Source organism: Podarcis pityusensis (genome assembly GCF_964106645.2).
Source record: "Podarcis pityusensis genome assembly, chromosome: 6".
NCBI classification, from domain to species: Eukaryota; Metazoa; Chordata; class Lepidosauria; order Squamata; family Lacertidae; genus Podarcis; species Podarcis pityusensis.
The window spans coordinates 70,117,195-70,128,167 of NC_138030.1; the positions used below are offsets into that span (position 1 = coordinate 70,117,195).

At 47.0% G+C, this 10,973-nt stretch overlaps 1 protein-coding gene across 3 annotated transcripts in view; it reads right to left on the reverse strand.

The window, feature by feature from the left end:
• The window catches only part of SYDE2 (synapse defective Rho GTPase homolog 2), a 47,619-nt gene extending 37,159 nt beyond the window's left edge, over nucleotides 1-10,460 (reverse strand). Inside the window, exons 1-2 of one of the 3 annotated variants that reach the window (XM_081008522.1) lie at nucleotides 8,197-10,460; nucleotides 1,309-2,007 (exon numbers count right to left, since the gene is read on the reverse strand). In XM_081008522.1, coding sequence (XP_080864648.1) covers nucleotides 1,309-2,007; nucleotides 8,197-9,688 — 2,191 coding nt within the window. In that variant the 5' untranslated portion in view covers nucleotides 9,689-10,460. The remainder of the gene's footprint in view (nucleotides 1-1,308; nucleotides 2,008-8,196) is intronic. The other 2 variants (XM_081008520.1, XM_081008521.1) reach the window with 2 other exon arrangements.
• Between the last annotated feature and the right edge of the window lie 513 nt (nucleotides 10,461-10,973).

The following is a 10,973-nucleotide window of genomic DNA, read 5'->3' on the forward strand; positions in this document are numbered from 1 at the left end:
CAGTAACAACCAGCTATGATTGAAAGGCATGAAGACATTTACATCCCACTTCAGAGTAACTGCATGTGCTACTCAGTACTACACATTCATACAAACAAATTGATTTGCCCTGCTGCCCTTTATGTGACAATTTTGTCTGGAGGAGCTGTCATTTCAGCTTTGACTGAAATTAACTGTAGACACCTTAACAGGATTAAAAGAATCACTAAGTACTCCTTAGCAATAAAGCCAATTACGTAACAGCAGGGACTCTCTTCATCAATTATTGCATTCAATGTGATTACTATTCAATGTACACAGAGGCAAGGCTGCATTCATTAACTCAATACACAAGGAACAGTATAGGATAAATTTGCAATCAATTTCAACAGGGTTCATTATAGGCACCACAATCATGAACCAATCTTGATTTAGTTAAGCAACAAATTTTCCCCAGCGAGTTGAAAGCCTCTATATAATTTCCCTTAATTCAAAAACAAACTTTAATCTATCAGAAGTCCTCTGCCAATACTTGTGGGAGCTATGTATGTATTAAGAAATTGATCCATGAAACATGGCATAAAATGCATGTAGATTTCCTACAGTGGTCATATTTACACCTTCCCAGCTTGCAAATAAAGTATATATTATGATGACCTCATAGCTAGTATGTCTCAAGCATAACTGTGCTGTTGTAGAAATTAAAAGCACACACAAAATGGAATCCCCCCCCCCCTCCTTGATCCATGTCCATGTTTTCCGTTTCTGGTTTTTAAAAACAACCATGAGAAGCAAAGCCAATTCAGAAACAATGTTAGGCATATCCCTATAGACAGCACCATTAAGACAAATGTTCATTAAGTTGTAATGGGCTATATGTGTTATATAGTTTGTTCTAAGAACTGAACAAAAATTAAAATGTTGTCAGTTCTACGCAAACAAAAATCAACGGCAGATCTCATATTGTAGGATATAACCAATTCCCAATCGTGGCTGAAAATAGTGTTTCCACAAACCTACTAGAAGAACGATTGGGAGAGATGTTTCTACATGAGCAAATGAAAGTTTCAGAATTTGTTACAGAAGAAACCCAAAGTAGGCCTAGTGAAAATAAAGCTTTCTAAAAGAGTAAGTCTGATTTAAAAAATCAGTTCATTTCTGAATGAAGATGCATTGATCAAGCTGTATGAGTGAATTAATGCTTATGTAAGACTTGAACTTCCAGAGAAATGGGACGTTCAGCTTACCCCAAAATGATAGCTAGTACTACCTTATGAAATGTAATATTTAACAACATCGCTGTAGGTTAAATGTTTGCACTCCTCTTACCTCCCAAAGTAACTTTCAATGTAGGACTATCTTCCACTGCAAACCCAGTCTGAATACTGCACGTAGGCTTTTGCTTGTGTACTTGCAAATGTTCCATGGAATGTACACCATCTACTTCATTAATTTCCCTGGGCAGAGTGTTTCCGACACAGTCTAGGACGTGTGCAAGGCCTTCGTTAGGCCTTACGACTTTAACCAAGTCATTCCCAGAAGGCACCTTGCAATTAATGGCTTGAGGGTCCAAATGGTCAGCATTACAACCAGGGAAATTGGGCTCATCGTCTTCAGGGATAGGGTTGTACCATATTTCTCCTTCATCATCTGCATCGTTATCATCCCCAAAATCTAAAGTACAGTTTCGCCGTGCCAAAGAGCTTGCCCCGTTCTCAACAGTTCGTACGCAACCAATTCTTCTTTTAGGGCTTTCATGCCCTAGAAGTTTGGGGAAAAGGTGAGGCATCTTCGGCTCAAGCAGTGGGCTGGGTGATTTCTGTCTCTGGTGCGTTTCTCTTGAAATTTTCTTATACGAGTTTCCTTTTTCCAAATTGGGCACCCTTGGAGAACTTTGATGTAGCCAGTTACGTTTCTTGGACACGGTGATGCTGGCAATCCGAGGCCTGCACTCAGCGACTTCGGTGGATTTGAAGTTCTTAAGTTCTCTTCTGCTCACCGATGGTATGTACACTGTTTCAATCAAATCTGTAACGGACGGGGAGGAGGGAAACAGAGAGAGCAAATTGTAATTGCGGAGTGGGATGGTCTACAGCAGCACATTGCAAGTGTCCAGAAAGCCTGAAAAAAACTTCTGTTTCATAGAAGTAAAGCAGCCAACTTGGTGCCCTTCCAAAGAGTTTTGGACTACAAAACCCATCAGCCCATCCAGCATGCTTTACTGGCTGGGGCTGATGGAGATTGCAGCCCAAAACATCTGGAGGGCACCAGGTTGGCAAAGGCTGACATAAAGGTAAAGCTCTGGTGGAAACAGAACTCCCTTGATTTTACTTTCCCCCTTTTTTAAATCAAAGAACTACATAAACTCTGTAGCTATACATTATACACACATTATATCCATATACAGGCATAGCTCAGCATACAGGCATTCCACACAGTTTCAATATACAGCAGGGATAGCGGGCAGGGAGGGGGAGGCTGTATATTTTGATGGCTAAATATTCAAATCTGACCAGATGCACAGACCCGACAGCAATAAAAGTCTTGAAGTCACTACAAATGGTAGGACAGTCATGTCTGAACATGCATCACATTCCAAGTGTGCAGACACAGCGAGAAAAGGATCTACCCCACCCCCAACCCAATATCAGACACTGCTTGATAAACATTAAGTTAGGGACCATGCTATAATGTAGCTATCATGGCCCACCAAGGGACCAGATTCTTGACTAGTTCAGATTCTTTAATCCTTCTGGGATGAAAGTAAATAACCAGAGAACAGATTTATGTGAGATGCATTTTTACAAATGTCACTCTTCCTATGTTTCATAAAACAAACATTTATTCTAAAAGAAAGGGGGGGGGGGAATGTTTTTAAAACTTCTGTGCTCCCAGTGAATACTATACTGTACAAGGGGCACGGGGGGGGGGGAATGATGCAATCATTTAATCATGTATTATTTCAGTGTTTCATGTCTTTTCATTCCTCCAGATGTGGTGAAGGTTCCCTTTTACCCCTTTTCTGGCCGCTTGCAATTATTCGTCAGGATCATCTCTCTCACACTGGCATCCTACTCTTCGTCCTAAGACCCCAGAGCAATTTACAATAGTAAATACACAAAACAATAAACAAAACACAGTATCAGCAATACAATAATAAAAAAAGAACAGTCGGCCAGCTTCCTGAGATCCAAGCATCCTACTATATTAAAACCTGGTGGAAAAGTTCTTCAGCAGGTCGTGTCACGGTGGACAACGTTGGTACCAGTTGAACCTCTAGGGGCATCGCCTTCCACAACTGCACTGCTATTACTAAGAAAGCCACCTAATGCTCAAAGACTTGCCTTGGGCTACCATCATGGCCTCCCCAATAGTCCATATGCTAAACAAATAGTCACTAGGAATATCCTGTAATTTTACTAGAACATGGAAGCGGGGTTTAAGAAAAGTTTCGCCGTGTTACTGTCTCCCTATGGAACACATTAATATTTAAGGTTATTGGCAAAAAAATTGTAAAAATAAAGCCATTAGGGAGAACAATTCCCATCAGTCAATCAAACTCGAGGTTACGACCAAGAACAGAACAGAACTTGACTTCATTTAACTTTACCCATGCTTCCATACAACCTATTTAAGCAGACAGAATTCATTCTACCTATTTTTAAAAACGCAAAGGGATAAGTTCTTTGTTAAAATACTACTACTACAAATAATAATCACTCGCTATGTTGGTTTATATACCGTATTTTGTTATTACTCGAAATCTGAAAGACTAAAGTCTGCCCCTGTATGGGGCAAGAAGCATTCTTACATCTCAACCCAGATTTCTGGAGTAAGTCTTTTTCTTTTCTTGTGACTACTCAAGTCTGTACAATTAACAGGCACCTTGTAATTATGTGCATTTTAACCTTCCCATGTCTGTAAAACAATACACAGAATGTAATACCATTGTGCAACCAATGCTTAGAATGCTCTGGCTAATTATATTTTTCTGAAGCAGTGTTTTGCAATAAATCTAGGAGGATTTAGAGCAATGAAACTTTAAACCAGGCATAATCCTAAAACAGAACTTAAAACAAAACTGGGGAGGGGAGAGGCACCCTCGAAGAGCATTTTCCACTGCAGCTATTCCACACACACTTATGTGGAAAAGTTAAAACATGAAAGAAACTGTACTAAAAAGCAACTGCTTCTTTCAGTTAAGATTAGAGACCACACACTGTTAAAGAGGAGTATTTGAATAATTAAGTTGTTAACGTTTAACTTACAAGCTGGTTCATTCATTATAAAAAGCACCGATACCTGCTAATGCAAGTGACTATTTCACACAAGCACTGTTAACACCAAAGTGGACATCCTGGAGCTTTGTTAAATGCCCGGGCTTTCCTGCAAGATCTAGATTGATCACAGCCATGGCTGTGGGAGAATGGGCCACTTTAGGGTACTGAGGGCCAGTTGCCATGAGCTGCCCCTGGGGGCAACATTTGCAGAGGAGGAGGAGAATCCCTTCTCTTTAACTGCCCCGTAGAAATGAGAATTTTGACAGGAGCACTTGCTGAAATTCCCTTTCCTGCACAGTCTGTTTCTTTACAACTGGGCACCTTAGCAAGATACACATCTCTGTGTTTGTAGGACCACGATGCAATTCACAAAGGTCCACCCTATATTAAAGGGACAAGTTTTCCCTCCTCCATTAGGGACAAGTTAGGAAAGCTAACAGCCCTCCGGAGAGCAGATTCTCAACACATAACTCATATCCATAGCTACTCAACATTAATCACACATGTACAAACTAGACCTAAGGCTATGTCTAGTTTACAAAAACAGCAGAAGCAAGTTTAACAAGGGCAAAGCACCACAGTGATCCTGTAGATTTATTGCAGCGATCCTAATTAGAAGTTATTTAAGGTGGGGGGCAGGGGGTGCTAAGATGCAATGACAAAGTATATTCAAACCCTGTGTAGTCTTTGAATTGTGCGATCTTATTACCTGGAAGTAAATCCTGCTGAACACAATAGGGCTTGCTTACGAGGAAGCATGCCTCGGTCTACACCAGAAGTTCCCAAACTTATTTGACCTACTGTCTCCTTTTCAGGAAAAAAACAAAACAAAACATTACCCAGCACCCCCCAGAAAATCTACCTTCTTTACGCGAACAAACAGAAAGGTGCAGTGACAAATTTGTGTTCTTTTATGTATCTATATTTCTACCTACGTTCTACAACATAGTAAATAAAGATGTAGTTGTAAACAACAGATGAAACATGTACAGTTTTTCAAAATTTTCTTCTCTTCATGCTTCCACTGCCCCTTTATTTTTATTCAATGCCCCATCCCAATTGCACCAGAGGTTACTACCCCCCCATCGTTCCAGTACCTCCCCCCAGGGGGCGGTATCACCCACTCTCGGAAGCATTGGCCTACGCTGACATACAGAATTTGTTTGTTTCAGAAATACTTTCAATCAGCTGCGCACACATTGTACCTTTAGAGTACATGCAAAATGCATTACTTTCCTCAAGAAATTCTGGGCACTGCTGTTTAAGGATTGCTGGAAATTGCATCTCTGTGAGGAATAAACTACAGTGCCCAGAATTACTTTGAGTGAAAGAATGTGCTTTAAAGACATAGCAGGTACACAGGTCACAAAATGTGGTCAGTGGTGTGCTAAGTACTGATTTTTTGTGTGTGACCTGGGCACTGTGGAGGGCGCCTTTGATTTAGTACAGAACACAACAACTGATTTAAAGTGGGTGCCATCGTCCCCCATACTAGCATCTTTAATATTTGTCTCTCCCCACACTTTTGTGTCTTGAGGAACTAGATAAGGAAATACAATATAGGATTTATTGAGCTGTACTGTTTCTAGGATGTTAAGCAGAGGGGATACAGCAGAAAATGGTCCAGAACAACACAGAGGGCCAAAGACAGGTTGAACAGGTGGAAAGGACTGTATCCCCCTCAGGATAAACCAATCAAAGCAACTAAGCTACCCATTTAAATTAGAAAGCTCTTTGATTAAGCATTTTGAAAATCTTCTAAATAAATAACTCAATGGAGCTGCTCTAAGCATGACTCAATTTGGATCCAATCCAGCGTTCTGTTGAACTTGAAGTATTTCACAAAGGAAACTTACTATAGGCTTGCCCAGAAAAAGATAATTAAGCACTTTCCGATTATTATTATTTTTATTATTACAGTGGTACCTCGGGTTAAGTACTTAATTCGTTCCGGAGGTCTGTTCTTAACCTGAAACTGTTCTTAACCTGAAGCACCACTGTAGTTAATGGGGCCTCCCGCTGCCGCCGCACCACCGGAGCATGATTTCTGTTCTCACCCTGAAGCAAAGTTCTTAACCCGAGGTAATATTTCTGGGTTAACGGAGTCTGTAACCTGAAGCGTATGTAACCTGAAGCGTATGTAACCCGAGGTACCACTGCATTATGATCATCATCATTACTATTACTCGAATCTGTAGCTTCTCATTTCTACATACAATACTGGACTATCCACAATAATGTGGAGTTTATAGAGAAATTAAACACCAAGGGACCTAGAAACTGAAAGCTTACTTCATATACGGGCACTTTAATAAGTGAGCTATTAACACGGTTTAGCAACACGTTGCGAGATTAATGTATAAAAGGGAGGCATTTTTCTGGAAGCATCCATGTTGATTTGCCAACCCTCCTGGGAATGTTTCACCCCCTCAGGGCCAATAGAAATAAATGAGGCAGTGGTGCTTGACCAGATAACATTAACATGTTCCTCCCCACCCCACTGTGCTTTCCCCCCCACTCCCCCCTGTTTTTGTTTTGTCACCGGAATTGTGAGGTGTACTTGTGAACCTGCCACTGGGCAGAGATTTCAGGGGTGGGAGGGAGAGATAAAAAAAGAGAAGTATTTTCCACGATACTTCTTGTACTCAAAGTAACTAAACATTTATGGTTAATAAGTGTCACACGTCCATTAAGATTTCACGCAGAGGTTACAATTTAAAACAGTAACTGGGGCGGAGAGAGACAAATTGCATTCCATACCAAAAATGACTTTTCACACTGTATTCGCAGCAGGGGAAGTGCTACTGGGCAACACTTTGCTCTGCAACTTGGGGTAAAATGAGGACTGTTTAAGAGGCAGCTCCTCCCCATTGGATTTAGAGTAGCACTGTGCCAGGTAGGCTCCTCCTCAAGGCTTTCTTACACCAGAGAAAGGGGTTGCACAGCTGCAGCTGGCTCAAACGCTGCAAATGTGGCAAGTCCTCAATATTTAAATTCTTCTCCCAGCCTAAAATAAAACAAGCTCCCTGCACCTGAAAAACAGCATGCAAGGGGAAGTGTTAGTTAGGATGGAACCTCTCTCCTTGCTACGCCAGCTTTCCACCTGCAGCGATATTTGATGTGGAAAAGCCCTCCCCAAAACTTACCTTTGGAGAAATCGAGACTCAGAAGCATTACGCCTTTCCTCCCCCCCTTAATTAATATTTTAATGGCAGCAAGCATTTTTAAGTTTTGCTGTATTGAATGGGGGAGATCTATGCAACTGCTTAACTCTCCCAATGAAATAAGTGAGCTTTAAAAAAAATCCAGGTTGTGCACTGGAATAAGGAGAAGTTATGGTTACTGTACAGTATTTCTTCCTATTCTACATGTACTCTCCTTTCCTTTAACTAACCTACTTGTGCTGGTCTGCAAACACAAGTGACCTCATTTTTGTGCGTGTGTGTGTTTTCCCTTCATGTGAATCCCACACACTACTTGCAAATTAGTATTTGGCATGCAAACTTTACGAAAGCCTTGTCTCTTTCTCAACACTCTGCATGCCTGTTATAGCAAACTTGCTATTTTTATGCAATACTGCTTCACATGCCATAAGCATTAGTGGTATACTCCATCCGGCTCAGAAACTGAGACTATTTTGCCTTTAGCAGAATGCAACAGAGCAGGTGAGGCTTGGAGTAGGCCTGCTCCTTAATTAAAATAAACAAAGGCAAGTCTCCTGCACCTGAAAGCAATTCAGCCAAGTGAAGCTTTTCCCAACCATGGAGATGCAAGGGTGAGGCAAACTGCACTGAAGTGTTTTCTTTCTATCAAGCAGCTGTTAAAAGCACATCACCACTGTCCGTTAAAAAAGAAGAACAGAGCAACTCTGGGGAGCCTTGCAAACCCCCAACCATGGGAAAGTGAGGAGGGGGGAAGCGGTCACCAAAATCATTACCTGTCAGCAAGATTCTTTGGTCTGAAGGGGATCCTAGGCCCTTTCCACCTTGACCCCTCAAGGGGGCAGGAGGCGGCGTTGCTGGCCCCTCTTCCCTGCCCAGAGGTGGCCCGCAGGTCCTGGATGTTTTTGCGGGAGACGAAGACGACGGAGCCCCCGCTGGCTCGCTGCGGCCTTTCATGCCCAGGGAGAGGAGGCGTCCTTTGTACATCCATTTCTGCAGCTTCCGGACCGTCACGGCGGGAGGCTTGAAGGGGCCGCCGTGGGTGCCTGCCGGAGGGCGCACGTGGCTTCTGCCGCCGCCGCCGCCGCCCCCCTCCGCCGCCGCCGGGTCCGCGGCACCCTTCAGCGCCCCCGCCTCGCCCAGGGCGGCGCACAGCTCCGAGCCCAGCAAGCGGCCCAAGTCGTCCCGCGGCAGCGCCGACGGATGTCCCTCGCAAGCGCTCCGGCTGCCGGGGCTTTGCTCACAGCTGCTGCTGCTGTGGCCAGAGCAGCCGGCGGCAGCTGCGAGGCCGCCGCAGCCGAGTCCCCGCCTGGCGCCCAGCCGCTGCAGCAGGTGGCCCCGGGGCGAGGGGCCGAGCGCGCCGTCGCTGCTGCACCTCCGCAAGGGCGGCGGTCTGGCGGGCGGCTGGGCAGCGGGGAGGCTCTCCCAGCTCTTGCTGATGCCCCGGCGCCAGGCGGGGGCCCTGCCGGGGCCTTGGGAGCCGAAATCGGGCGCTCGCGACTGCGGGGACCCGTCCCCGCACGGGAAAGACCAGCTTGAGGCATCGTGGCTCCTCCCAGCCGAGGAGAAGAAGGAGGAGGAGGGCGGCGGGTGGGCAAGCGGCGGCGGGGAGCGGGCCCCGACGACGGGGCTAGCCGGGGGCAGGTCGTGCATGGCGTGGATCAGCAGGTAATAAGCCTCCTGCAGCTGGCTGCGCAGCCGGCCCGCGCTCTCGCGTGCCTTGGTGTGGCCGCCGCTGCCAAGGGCCACGCTGCCGTCGGCGTTCCCCTGCGCCCGGCACGCCACTTTGGGGCAGCTCCAGCCGGGCAGGCTGTGGTTGTCGTAATAGTCCTCTTCCTCGCTCCCGCCGCCCCGCTCCAGCGCAGAGCCCGAGTCCGCCCCCCGGGGGAAAAACGACGACGACGAGAAGCAGAGCTCGGCCGCCGGCGGGGGCGCACGGAGCCCGGGCGGGCTCGGCGGAGGCAGCTGCCGCGTCCCTTCCACGCGGTTCTCCGGCAGGCAAAGGCGGGCTCCGGGGGCTTCTTCCTCAGGCGCCGCTGCCGCTTTCCCCCGCCGGGACCAAGCCTCCGGCTCCTCCAGGTGGGGCGCGAAGCCCCCGCCGCTGCCGAGCGCGCACGGCGCCCCGTTTCCCGGGCGCGCCAGATTCTGCTGGGCTCGACTTCGAAGGGCGCCGCCTCCGCTGGGGTGCCCGGCGGCTTCCCCCGCCGCCCCTCGCTGCGCCCGCCTGCCCCGCAGCTTGGAGAGGGTCCTGCGCAGAGGGTCAGCCATGCCTGGCGCTGGTCGTCGCCTCTCTCCGCCTGGGGGCTAGTTGCTGGGCGCCGCCGCCGCCGCTGCGCGCAAGGGTCCCCCTGAGGGAGACGGCGAGCGCGGCAGCCCGGAGCCCGGCTGGCAGGAGCGCCCCATGGTCCCCTCTCTCTCTCGCGCGCGTCCCGCTCTCTCTCTTCTTTCGCGGCTGCTGCTCACCACATATTTGGCATAGTTGAGCGGGGTGAGAGGGCGCCCTGCAATGCGCATGCCTTGCTGCCAGCAGCTGGGCTGAGCGCTCTCGCAGGAGCCTCGCGCACACGGCCTCCCGCCGCCGCCGCCTCCTCGTTCCAGCCCCGAGGCTGCACAGGCTGGGATAGGACGTCGGAGAACAACAGGAGAGGCGAAGTTTTTCTTCTTTTTTCTTTTACCCCGCGCACCTCCTCCCCTCCCCACGCGCAAGGGCGGGGCGAGCGCCGCTCCCTCTCCCCTCCTTCGCCTGGAAATTAACCCTTTAAGTGGCCCCTCTAAGGCACCTACGGTACTTTGCGCGAGCCTCAGTGAGCCTACCTTGGGCAGAGAGTTGGGCTTAGCCGCGAGCCTGCTTCGCTTTCTTCTCCCTTTTTCTGGAGAGGTTCCTCTGCCTTTGATAGCTAGAGCCTAGGGCAGTGGTTCTCAAAGGGTGTGGCAGGAGAAGGAGATGATGGCAAGTGGCTCAGGAAGATTCAAAGAATCCAAAAACATTTAAACGTTTCAGTATAGCATAGCATAGCAATAATTTTTTTGGGGGGGAGATATACAACCACAGTCTCCAAGCCTTTCTTCAAAGAGCATTGGCTATTTTTCTGCACTACATGCTGGTGTGCCCCACTACATGCTGTTGTGAACAGCGATTTTCAACTCTGGCAAATAGGAAAGATCAGAAAAGAGAAAGGCTTCTTTGTGTTGATGAGAAGAAAGTTTGTCTGTCTCAAATTATACCTAATACAAATGAGATTACGCTGCAAAAGCAAGCTCACACCTTGCACTGAGATTGCATACATACTTATGGTACATAGGCAAGCGGCTCATTTATGATTATATTTTGGGAATGGTTACTGTTCTTATGTAGCTGTACTTTCTAAATGTCATAAAGTAGTGTTCTGTGTTATAAATCAAGCCCTGCCAGGAGTTGCTTGTTTTTTGTTTTTCAGTGTGTTTCTTATCAATAAAATAAGTTTGGTGTGGCAAGAGCAAATTTTTATTCTGAACATGTGGCCCAGAGAAAATAGTTTGAGAACCCCTGGTCTAGGGGAAAGCACCCCTTTCA